Raw genomic sequence first — 12500 nt, forward strand, 5'->3', positions numbered from 1 at the left:
TGTACTCATCAGCACAAAAGTGGTGTACTCGATATCAGCACAGGAAGGTGTATGTGTCAGCAATACAATAAAGCAGCGCAGCAGCATACACCACGGGTCAGCAGCATGTACGACACAGAGACACAAACACTGCAGCATGTATGACATAGAGACACAAACACAGCAGCATGCACCACGGGTCAGCAGCATGTACGACACGGAGACACAAACACTGCAGCATGCACCACGGGTCAGCAGCATGTATGACACGGAGACACAAACGCAGCCACATGTACAACAGTATCGCCCATGCTGACAACAAGAATAGGAAGTGGAACACGATTGTGTTGCTACTCCGAGTTTCAGGCATGAGGTGATCCACAGAAACCTGTTGTCTGATGACTGGCTAGTGCGTATAACTCGGAGTAACAACACAATCGTCTTCCACTTCCTATTCTTGTTGTCAGCATGTTCGATACTGTCGTACATCCTCCTCTCCATGTTGGAAGTAGCTCAGCCGTTCAGCATAGAGGACTCTATTGGACAGCCTGGAAACTTTCTGTTCTATCACCAATGCTGTAATGGATTCAGAACAACAGACAGATCAAGTAAAGCATATTGCTCACGACTGCAACGGAGTCTCCAGTGTATCGTTACGCACACCTGCCAACCGTTGCAAACCTGAGATCGGGACAATGCCATACCTAGGTATGAAAAAGTATACGTATGTAGCTTTGAGGCGTACGGTGAAATTAATGCACTTCTGGGTGCCGACTGCCACCCTCGCTATAAGGTCCCGGCCAAGTCTGATGGTTGACAGGTATGCTTACTGTCGCGAAGAAAAAAACTCTTGCCTCTGTGATTAGTCTGTTACTTTTAAACTACTCCTGCTCTCTCTCTGTCTCTTTCTCTGTCTCTTCCAGCTAGCACTCCAGCACACTCATACATGCACCAAGCCAACATGGAATCAAGAGAGTTGAAATATTGAAATAGTAGTAAAGTTGGGAGAAAAGAAACTGTTCTTTTTCCACAAGATCCAAGATCCATCAGGAAAAAGGACATGCACAAAATGGCGACCACGTCGTCTATCGACATGTAGTCATAGTAACAGGTGTCCATCACCCAAGATTATACAACTGGGGTCTGGCTGCAATAGGCCCACTGCGCGGTGGAATTCCAACATTACGTCATGCCGCTGAGGCACAGCTGTACAAAACTCCGCATTCCGCGGTGCTTGGAACCAGGGAGTAGTACAAGCGCAACAAACATGTACGTCATTTTCGACGTAATGTTGGAATTCCGCCGCGCGTATCCCCATGTACAGAGTCGCACATTCTTGGGGGGTATGGACTCTTGGTAGTAATCACACAAAACAAACTAGTGCAGCGACCAAAGAAAAGACACGGGTGAAGAAGAAGAACAGGTTTTGATCAACAAGTCCCATGGCAACGTAAGAGACCTAGCAACCAGGCAGTGCACACCACTTGTCTAAAACCGCATTTACTGTATTTGCACGCTTGTCATGTTCATTCCATTCCAGATCGCTACGCAACAACAAGATAACAACGATTGCCAATTCATTCTTCAACCACTTCAAGTTTCGGTAAGGTCGTGGACAACTACAGATGTTGATCATTGGTGTTCATGTGTATATGATAAGTGGGTATGGGTTCAAAGAATGTCGTATGCGTGCATACACACCCTCGATCTTCAAACATTTTGAATCTACCCTTCGAGCCTTTTCCCTTGAAACTCTTCAGAAGGGTAGCAACAGTAGGTTAGTCTAAGACCAAGCCTGGGCAGGGAGATGTATCCCATTCAGTGTTAGGTTAATCTAAGACCATGCCTGGGCAGGGAGATGTACCCCGTGGGCAGGGAGATGTACCCAGTTCAAGTAGTAAATGGGAGCAGTCTTCCAGCCTTGTTGCTAGCTACAGTTTGTTATATTCTATTATTTCAAATCGCTCAGCGCACTCACTGCAGTGCTGCGTTCTCGCCAAGAGATTATTCTCCATTTCCAGGGTGTTATCACGTGCTTTTCCTGCCGCCTTGAATGGACACTTGACCGACACTGCTGCTAACGAGGTTTGTGAGACTTACCACCTCACCCTCGCCGTTAGGCGCTGCATCTGCCACCCTGGTATCACAGGCATGGTGCTGTCCTGACACATACGAAAACTTCCTAAGCTGGGTGTGGTATTCAACACAATTGTATTATTTTTATCGTAAAATAACTCAGATGGTGAGCCAAGGAAAAAAAATGTAACATGAAAATTGTGGGTACAAAAATCTGGTTTAGTTGGTGGACTCGATGGCTTAACTTGTGCCCACAATTTCCATGTTACAAATTTGTTATCATTAAGTTAATATGTGAATTTTCGCCTAGAGGTCGATAGCCGGTGGTAACGCGAACGGGTGAACTTTACTTTTTCCTACACTGCTGTTTATGTTATATGCTGCTGCTGCTGCACTCACAGAACGTCTGACTACACTTCTCAGGCGCTGGGCCTTGTGGACTTTGCCGGAAACCCACTGTCCAACTCGACGACATGCCCGCTGGCTGTACTCGCTGATGTCTACCAGTGGCCTAACGTTAGTGCAGAGGGGTTGCCCTATAACGGCAATTATAGCGAAGTTCTGCTCGACTCCTTTGACGACCGGCAGCAAGTCATCCGGAACGAGGTGGCCAGGATTACGGCTCGTAAGTACCCTTCACCACTGCTGATGCTGTGTACAGAGCTGCCACCTGTCCCGATCTTGCCGAAACGCTCCGATGGTTACAGATTGTTCCGACAGACCGACCGAATTCTGCTCACTCTCTTACTATGATTGTTTACGAAAGTGCCCTAATCTATGTGTCGGACCCTTGAAAAATTCCTAAAAAGATCCACTGGCTTCTAAATGGGTGGCAGTCTCCCTTTATAACACCCCCCCCCCCCCACTCTCCCTCGCCAAGGTTGGCGCTGTCAGATTTCTGCAGATGGAAGCATGGCAGTCTCGTGTGTACAGCTGGTCGCGATGTACTGCAGTCTTCAGTGCACAACAAGAGCCACATGTACTGCCTTCTTCAATACACAAGAGCCACATGTCCTCCAGTCTTTAATACACAACAAGAGCCACTTGTGATGTAGTTTGACTGTGATCAAGACTGGGGGTGAGGTACAGTTCAAATAATACAGGTACTAAAAGTAATAAACTGGGCAGCCGTTCACCAACCGGAAAGAGCTCTTGCTTGCAAGATAAGAGACAGCAGCAACTATTGTAAGCACACCATAACCAAGTATGAACATTATAGAAAAAAAGCATGTATGATCTTGGCCCGATCCAGCACTTGCAACTCCCAAGAGAACATGCAGTGTACATGCAGTGTACATGCAGTGCACATGCAGTGCATGCAGTGTACATGCAGTGGACATGCAGTGTACATGCAGTGTACAATAATAATTATACAGATAGCAGATAGCAGATTTAGGCAGACAATGCGACAACATGTACAAGTATGGAGTGGAGTTGAGTGATCTCACGATTCACTACAACTAACCCCTCTCTTCCCCCCCCCCCTCCCCTCACCCTTCCCCTCACCCTTCTCCTCACCCTTCCCCTCACCCTTCCCCTCACCTTTCCCCCTCACCCTTCCCCTCACACTTCCCCGTCACGCTTCCCCGTCACCCTTCCCCCTCTCACCCTTCCCCTCACCCTTCCCTCACCCTTCCCCCGACCCTTCCCGTCACCCTTCCCTTGACCCTCTCTCCCTCCCTTGGGTAAGAAGTACCCGAATGGGGTATGTTTTGCCAGAGTTTGACTTCACCTCTGTCTTTAGATGAATGATCACTAAGTGTACCGTGTAGTCTTCCCTACCTGTTCTACTACGTCTGAGGTTGGGTGTGCTTACACTGTGCTTACACTGTGCTTACACTGCGTGCCTGTATGCCTGTGCAGTGAAGCCATGTAAAGAGGCAGTTTTGGTGTGCGACTCCAGTGGGTCGCTGGGTTGCAGCTGCAGCAGCTCGAAAATACGTCAGGCTGCGTTCGACGGTACGCGCTGCGTGGATGGACTTACGTGCTCAACGTGTGCCAAAGAGGTCAATTGTCATTGGGGGATCTCACCGCCATCCTCATACAGCTGTACATGCCAGAGTGGAAATCACGTCTTCGAAGGAGCCTGCGTCCGTAAGCAATTTTAGTCCCTAATTGCTTCTTTTTAATCTTTTCCTTTTCTTTCTGACTTCTGACTCTTTTCCTTGTTAGCTGTGTTTGGGTAAAAAAAACTTTGCAATCGCCACACAAAGTGGTCATTGGCTACCCCAGCCATGTATTGTTTGGAATACAACTAAAACTGAAACTAATTGCTCTATTCCACGACGTCATCTGCACTCTCCACCATGGCTGATCTAAATAATTCCCTGACACCAGCTGGATGCGGTCGATTTTGCCCATGAATCGAGGTTGAATCCATTCGTGGATCGCCTCTGGCTATTCACATCACCCCACGTGAACAGGATGAATGGATTCCGAGCCGATTCCAGGACTCGTGACATGAAATCGAACGACGAGATTCCATTCACGAATCAATTAATGGGAGTCATCGAACGCACCCATTATACTTCAGGCACGCATGCCTGAAATCAGTATTTACATGATGTAGTACATGGGAGAGGGTGATGACTCAGAACCTTGCTTCCTATAGAGGCCTGTGTGATGCCAGAATGTTTTTGGTGCAGACAATGCGTAGCAGTGGTGATGAGGCTGCGCATCCTCCCACTCCTTGTTCCAGGGAGTTCAGGGAAATCAGATATCAACGAGAGAGAGAGAGAGAGAGAGAGAGAGAGAGAGAGAGAGAGAGAGAGAGAGAGAGAGAGAGAGAGAGAGAGAGAGAGAGAGAGAGAGAGAGAGAGAGAGAGAGAGAGAGAGAGAGAGAAAGAAAGAGAGAGGGGAGAGAGAGAGGGAGAGAGAGAAATAGAGAGAAAGAGAGAAGGAGAAAGAGAGAGAGATGGAGCGGAGACAAAAAAATCAGCCGGGTGGAAGCTTTGATGGACTTCTCACATGCTCCGTGAGGCAGCTGTGAGGCAGCTCTTTTGGAGGAATACCAAGTGACCAAAGACTTTTATTCGCAATAACGGGAGTTAAAAGAAAGGACTAACTTGAGTCTTGTTATCCATAGTTTACATCAGTCCGTATTGTGCTAACTGTTGCACCTTCTGAATTGACAATACCCGTGTCTTGCATGAAACTGTTATAGTGTTGGACAGAAACTAGGCATAACCTGTAACGTGTTGGTCCTTTCCCACCATTAGGCGCTGCATCTGCCGCTAGGGTTTATCGGGTGTTAGCGGCCGTCGTTGGGGTTTACCGGGTGTTAGCGGCCGTCGTGAGTTCCCTTCGGGAACGGACACGATAATTTACTTTTTTTTTTTAGCGGCCGTCGTGAGTTCCCTTCGGGAACGGATACGATAATTTACTTTTTTTTTACTTTTTTACCTTAAATACTTATCTCTCCGTCCAATTGTAATCTGTATTAACGGGAGCTTTTCTTATTTATTCACTGGTTGGGGAAATGTAAAAGGCGAAAAAGTCGGAAGAAAAAGTTGACCGTCACCACAAGGACTCGAACCAGGGACCTTTGCTTGAGGCGAGCGGTGCTTTAACCGGTGGACTATGGTGTGGGTTCCACCCCAAAAAAGACCGTTCAATATTTTCTTCCGACTTCGAAACTCTTCTTTTATACCCAGCGTTTAGACAGTGACTTCTGGAGTTATAATTACTATATGTTAGGTACCTCCTCCCGTACCTTTTCTAGCTGGCCTGCATGCACTTACGTACTCACCTTTTGTCTCCTTTTGTTCCGTTGGCCTGGGTAGCTACTTGCGCGCCCATATTTGCCATAGCTACCCAGGCCCTTTATCTTGCCGTTCAGACTTGATCTCTCGCTCTCTCTTTTCTCACTCTTCAATGTAGTCGTTTCGTTCGTCTTGGTCTCTTGTCTCGTCGTCTATAATAAATGTCGTTCCCCCAACCTACCTGTTCCCGTTGTAATGTCTGGATAATGTGTCGTCAGTCGTCCTGTTTCGAACTCAACATATTAAAAAAATTAAAAATTCGACGGGTTCGCCTACCGAGCAGGTCAATAACCTCTATCATAAAATATTGCTGAGTTTAACCCTTTGAGAGCCGACCCATACTTGAATGTGTAGAATTCTACACACTCGACTGTGAGACTTCAACAGGCCGTAACTCGGTCGAAACTAGCTCAAATTCAACGATCCAAATATCTACCTCGAAGAGAAAACTCTCAGCGTTAAAAGAGAACTGCAGAATAGTATGGCCAAGTTTCAATTTTACTGCATGGGTATTCACTGATATTCCTCGTTTCCCTCATTGATTTGCTCACTCCCAGTTGTCCAATTCGTCGTGTTATTTCTCTTTCTCTGCTCATTTTGTATTCTCATATTCTCATCCTCACTGTACAGAATGGAGACCCCCTCGATAGGCATAAACGACCTCTGGGGAATCCTCTAAATAAATTTTACAAATGATGACTTAATCTTCTAAAACAAAAGTTCATTCTCACCAGTGTGCTTCTCAACTGAGATTCCACTCTAGGTTGCTGACGGTTGGTTGTTCTTTCATCCCGTATTTCCTCTGATGCAGGCACTCCGACAACCATCCCAGCAACTACCCCGTCGACCACGCCAACCACCACCCCGACTACCACGCCAACTACCACCCCGACAACCACTCCGACCACTACCCCAACAACCACTCCGACAACCACACCAACTACCACCCCTACAACCACTCCTACAACCACTCCGACAACCACACCAACCACCACCCCAACAACCACCCCCACAACCACACCAACCACCACCCCAACAACCACCCCTACAACCAATCCAACAACCACACCAACTACCACTCCTACAACCACTCCGACAACCACTCCGACAACCACACCAACCACCACCCCAACAACCACCCCCACAACCACACCAACCACCACCCCAACAACCACCCCTACAACCACTCCGACAACCACACCAACTACCACCCCTACAACCACTCCGACAACCACACCAACTACCACCCCTACAACCACTCCTACAACCACCCCGACCACCACACCAACCACCACCCCAACAACCACCCCCACAACCACACCAACCACCACCCCAACAACCACCCCCAAAACCACCCCCACAACCACGCCGACCACCACCCCGACCACCACCCCGACTACCACCCCGACCACCACCCCAACCACCACCCCGACCACCACCCCGACCACCACCCCGACCACCACCCCCACAACCACCCCAACCGCCACCCCAACTACCGCCCCAACCACCACCCCAACTACCACCCCGACAACCATCCCATCGACCACCCTGGCAACAGGGGAGCAGTCTTTGTGGCCCAGCGTTACTCCAACAAGTTCTAACTCTGGCAGCAGCGTTGCCCCAAACATCAGTACTTTCCAAGGCCAGGGGACAGGTGAAGATATGGGTGCAAGTGGTGAGTCAACACATTCGAATTAATATTTGATATTCTCCACGAAAAATGTATAGATTAAAAAAGGAAGGACTGAATGTTACGAGTTATAACTACCTGTCCACCTAAATAAGCAGATCACATGCAGTCAGATAACGCACACATCCGCTTTCAACCAAAACATATTCGGATAGGCGAGAGAACCGGATAATCGAGCACAAGTACTGTATACATGCATGACACAATTATGCTGTAAATTGGTAACCAACGATTTTCTTCCGGATGGCAAGGGATCCGAACAAAAGAGGACTGGCTAAGCGAGGTTTGACTGCACAGTCAGCGAGTGCGACAGCAATGCACAAAACTGACAGGAAGACATTCAACGACCTCGCGCCTATAGTGTGGCCCCAGCACCTCTTCGAGGCGCAAACCAACAGCCTTCTAACTTGGAAGGCTCAGTTTAGGAGAGGTCCGATTAGGGGAAGGAGAGCACAAGGAAGATAAGCACGAGCTACAGTCTACACTGTACAGTGTATGTCACATGGCAACTTTAGTGTACAGTTAGTAAAAAAAATTAAAAAAATTCCTGGTTCGTGTTTTCCGCATCCGTAGGAACTCCACCACCCTCTATAATTAATGATAGCTTGCATACCGTCCTACCGGTAGGACCACGGGTCCTACCAGTAGGACCCAAGAAACCGAGCTGCAAAAGTGCTTTTGGTTGAGAAATTTCTTGAAACAATTGTTGAGATGAGGTCTTTGTCAGGCAAAGTAATGGCGCAAAATGCAAGGCTATGTCCAGTGCATTGCGTATGCGCAATTTTATCGAATGTCAGAATGGCCGCACATAATCCTGTCGGTGCGCTAGCAACTCTATCCAAAGTGAATTTCGACCATGGGACATCAATTGTGGTGAGGCCCTAATGTTTTTATTAGCTTGCCAAGGCAGTGGAATGCATAATTCCATACTCTGTTTCCATGGTTACCATGGGCTGTTACCATGGAATTTCGTAGTATGCCTTGTGCGATCACGTCTAAAATTTGTGGACTCCTTCATTAGCGCCTTAGCAACAGTTTAGGGTCAAGTTTTAGGTCAATGTTAGAACAGAGGCCATGCAACATGTCTGTGTATGATGGTCCTACCGGTAGGTCCTACCGGTAGGACCGAGGTCTATGCAAGCTATCATTAAGGTGCAAATGCAGCTCATAAGTGATGAGAGGGGAGTAGATCAGACCCACCACAAGTGGTCAAAGACCGAAATCCCATTCACTGCATCCATGTTTCCCGCTGGACAGTATTATTATAGTAGACTATCGGCAGTATATTGTAAATCGTCACATTTTTTCATTCCTTTTTTTATCCATGATAACATTGGCTCATCATCCGAGTTCGAATTTTTATTCCATATTGCCTGGGAGACTTACACTGTACACATTCAGGGTTTTTTCATGTCGGTTGCGGTTACTTGAGACGATACATGTACTGCCGCGGACATGGAAATCCGGCCGGACGTCAGGCGGCCCCAGGGCACTGGTCATGCAGTCGTGAGCACGCATACGATAGACAAGTGCACTGCACGCAACGTTTTGCACGCGCTGAGGGCGCCGACCCCGCGTCATTCGACCGGATTTCCGTGTCCATGACAGTACCTGTACAATAATGAACCCCTTGCAATGCTCAAATCTCCCGGTAATGATGTTAATCCTGGTTAAAATGCTCAAATCTCCCGGAAATGATGTTAATCCTGGTTAAAATGCTCAAATCTCCCGGAAATGATGTTAATCCTGGTTAATTTCCACGCACTCTATAATGTACATGCACAATGTATCTGGTATGTTTCTGGTGCCATACTGTACAGCGCTACCAGGCTCCCGGGTCCATTTAAAGGGGGTCCATTTACCCCACCCCCGACTCCCCACCCATCCCACTCCGAACACCCGTTCATTGTGGGGATCAATCCACCCCACCCCGACTATCCTTTGACTCCCGGCCCCACACCTGACACACACACTCACACACCGACTCCCCATCGACTCCCGGGGTCCATTTATCCCACTCCCGACTCCCCACCCATCCCACTCCGAACACCCGTTCATTGTGGGGATCAATCCACCCCACCCCGACTATCCTTCGACTCCCAGGCTACATCCGCCCCACACCTGACTTTCCATCCACTCCTGGGGTCCCCCACCCCCCGCCCCCCCCCCCCCACACACACACACTAACACACCGACTCCCCATCGACTCCCGGGGTCCATTTACCCCACCCCCGACTCCCCACCCATCCCTCTCCGAACAGCCGTTCATTGTGGGGATCAATCCACCCCACCCCGACTATCCTTCGACTCCCGGGTTACATCCGCCCCACACCCGACTTTCCATCCACTCCCGGGGTCCTCCCCCCCCCCCCCACACACTCACACACCGACTCCCCATCGACTCCCGGGGTCCATTTACCCCACCCCCGACTCCCTGTCCATTGTGGTGGTCCACCCACCCCACCCATCGGAGTTGTCCCTGTAGTCAGCCGTTTCAGCTGCCGCAACCTGGCTGCGCAGATGGCACCTCCTCGTCAATGCCTCAAAGACCGTTACCTTGTCGTTCGCACCAAACCACCAGCTGAACATCACTCTTAACGGCACACCCCTAAAGCAAGTCAACGAACACCGTCACCTTGGAATCATACTACAAAACAACCTCCAATGGAACTCACATGTCACGCACATAATAAACAAATCCAAAAAACTCCTTCACCAACTTCGTAAAACACGAGGCCAACTTCACACCCCCAGTCTGCTCGTAGTCTACACCGCCTACATTCGCCCGGTTATAGAGTACGGCAGTCTCGTGTTATCCAACACCACCCGCACACAGAAGGACCAATTAGAACGCATTCAGCGACGAGCAGCCGGTGTCTGCTTGCGGATCCCCCTTTTTGCACCAGTCCATCACAGCTCACTTCTTCATTATCTCCAACTCCCCACATTAGTCTCCCGGCAACTCTTACGACAGGTTACTCTTGCCCACAACATCAAGTACATCCGCGCTCCCCTTCACCTGCAACAGCCTCACCTTGCACGACCAATCACAGAGCAGCCATATTCACTACGACACATGAGAACATACACATTGAGAACATCACACACATACCGACACACCAACTCACCCATCAACCTGTCCCTTCACAAGTTCAACCAACTACCCCCGACCTGCATGAAACAAATAGCAAGCATGCGTTTAAATCAATGGCGTTTAGCCTCATTCCATCCTCCATATGTTCCTGTATTAGCTCACACTGTACCCCATCGTAACCCCATCCCCCTGCAATGTGTTGGTTTCCTTACTTGCTAGACTGATTGTATAATGATTCCGGACTGATTTGAATCATATTTATCTTCCTTATTGGCCATGGGCCATCGTGGAACAAAAGAATACTAATAATAAAACCCCGACTCCCCGTCCACTCCTGGGGTTCATCCGCCCCATTCCCGTCGCCCCGTCCACTTCCGGGGTCCATTCATCCCACCCCTCCGTCCTTTCCAAGGGACATAGCAGACACTGGGCAACAAGCTGGTGAGACTGCCTAGATGTTAATAATGGTCTCCTGGGGAATTGCCGGAGCCACTGTCCAGTAAGAGTCCTCGGCGGGCTGCTACCTGGGCATGCCTCCGCCTATGTGGCAAGGGATTCTGTCCTTTTGACCAGGTGGGCACCAATTCACCGTTTCCAAATTTTCCTTTCCGCTAAAGTCTATCATTCCCTGGCTTAGTAAAACATGGATGTTCCAAATGGGATTTAGGCCTTTGGCCTCTGGTTGGTGGATCTGATCTATCCTCCCCTCACCGTTTAGGAGCCGCATCTGACACCTGATCATGGGGTGGGGGGCGTCCCATGGAAGCAGAAAGGTGGTTCTTGACCAGGGAGTTGTACGACTCCTTGTTCTTGACCTGCCCGGTACGCGAAACCGTCGATTTAAAAAAAAGTCTATACTCGTATAGGTTTGTAATGCGAAGGTTAACCCGTTGTCGTCCCCGGGTGGATTTCGAACCATGAGTATTTGTTTTGTTGTTGTTTTTTGTGGGGGGGGGGGGCATTTGTATGCATGTGGGTGCAGCCCAAGATCTTCAACATAGGTGTAGAACCAAAGATATGCTGGAAATTGAGTGCACATGTTTTGTGACTGCCACGCATTCTGAAGAGGGCAAAACGGTTATGGACTCCGAAGGGTTAGCATTAATGTGATGACTGGCAAAAGTAAAGCTAACCATGTATGTGTGTGCGACGTGTGTGACTATGTACCTCTACTCCTGTACAGGTCCGACCTCAACCCCTGCATCGCATCAAAACAGCTTGCTCTGGCTAGGGGGACTTTTCGGAGGTCTCGCTGTTGGGTGCGCTGGCATGATGATTGCGTTCAATTTTCGCTCTAAAGCAATCAAAACGAAAGTACCCCAAGCGTGAGTCGCAGTTTTCTTCAGAAGCATGTGTGTGTGTGTCTGTCTGTGTGTGGCTGTATGTGCGCATGCATGTGTGTGTGTGTATGTATGTGTGTGTGTGTGTGTGTGTGTGTGTGTGTGTGTGTGTGTGTGTGTGTGTGCGTGTGCGTGCATGCGTGCATGTGCGTGCATGTGTGCATGTGCGTGCGTGCGTGCATGCGTGCATGCGTGTATGTGTGTGTGTGTGTGTGTGTGTGTGTGTGTGTGTGTGTGTGTATGTGTGTGTGTGTGTGTATGTGTATGTGTATGTGTGTTTGTATGTCAGCTCATATCAAGGCAGCATGCTATCTATACTTGTTATCCCAGGAAGTGTAGGGTGCATAATAGGTAACTGTCTTGGTCGTACCACTCCGATGTGCTCCGTGTGGTGTAGACCAGGTGTGCATTCGGGGGGAGTCAGTTCACATGACTTCACCAGCTGTGTGGATTAGACAGTTATCTGACGCTAGTCTTGATCTGTTTTGGTGAGATTCAGATCCGCTATCATTGTTATGGGAGACAACTGCTGGGCATATATCCAGTGCATTGTAGCGTTC

The 12500-nt window shown here is 48.9% G+C and overlaps 2 protein-coding genes across 2 annotated transcripts in view; both read left to right on the top strand.

Annotated features, from left to right (window-relative positions):
• Positions 1–7148, top strand: part of LOC135824298 (chaoptin-like) — a gene marked incomplete at its 3' end in the record, with an annotated part of 71113 nt that extends 63965 nt beyond the window's left edge. Inside the window, 4 exon segments of the mRNA XM_065337031.1 lie at positions 1520–1582; positions 2457–2680; positions 3919–4149; positions 6628–7148. Of these exon segments, the coding sequence (XP_065193103.1) occupies positions 1520–1582; positions 2457–2680; positions 3919–4149; positions 6628–7148 (1039 nt within the window).
• Positions 7149–7305: 157 nt separating this feature from the next.
• The window catches only part of LOC135824784 (uncharacterized), a 16763-nt gene continuing 11568 nt past the window's right edge, over positions 7306–12500 (top strand). Inside the window, exons 1-2 of the mRNA XM_065337489.1 lie at positions 7306–7491; positions 11784–11925. Of these exons, the coding sequence (XP_065193561.1) occupies positions 7479–7491; positions 11784–11925 (155 nt within the window). The 5' untranslated portion in view covers positions 7306–7478. The remainder of the gene's footprint in view (positions 7492–11783; positions 11926–12500) is intronic.

The sequence above is a fragment of the Sycon ciliatum genome, chromosome 9 (genome assembly GCF_964019385.1).
Source record: "Sycon ciliatum chromosome 9, ocSycCili1.1, whole genome shotgun sequence".
In the NCBI taxonomy this organism is placed as follows: domain Eukaryota; kingdom Metazoa; phylum Porifera; class Calcarea; order Leucosolenida; family Sycettidae; genus Sycon; species Sycon ciliatum.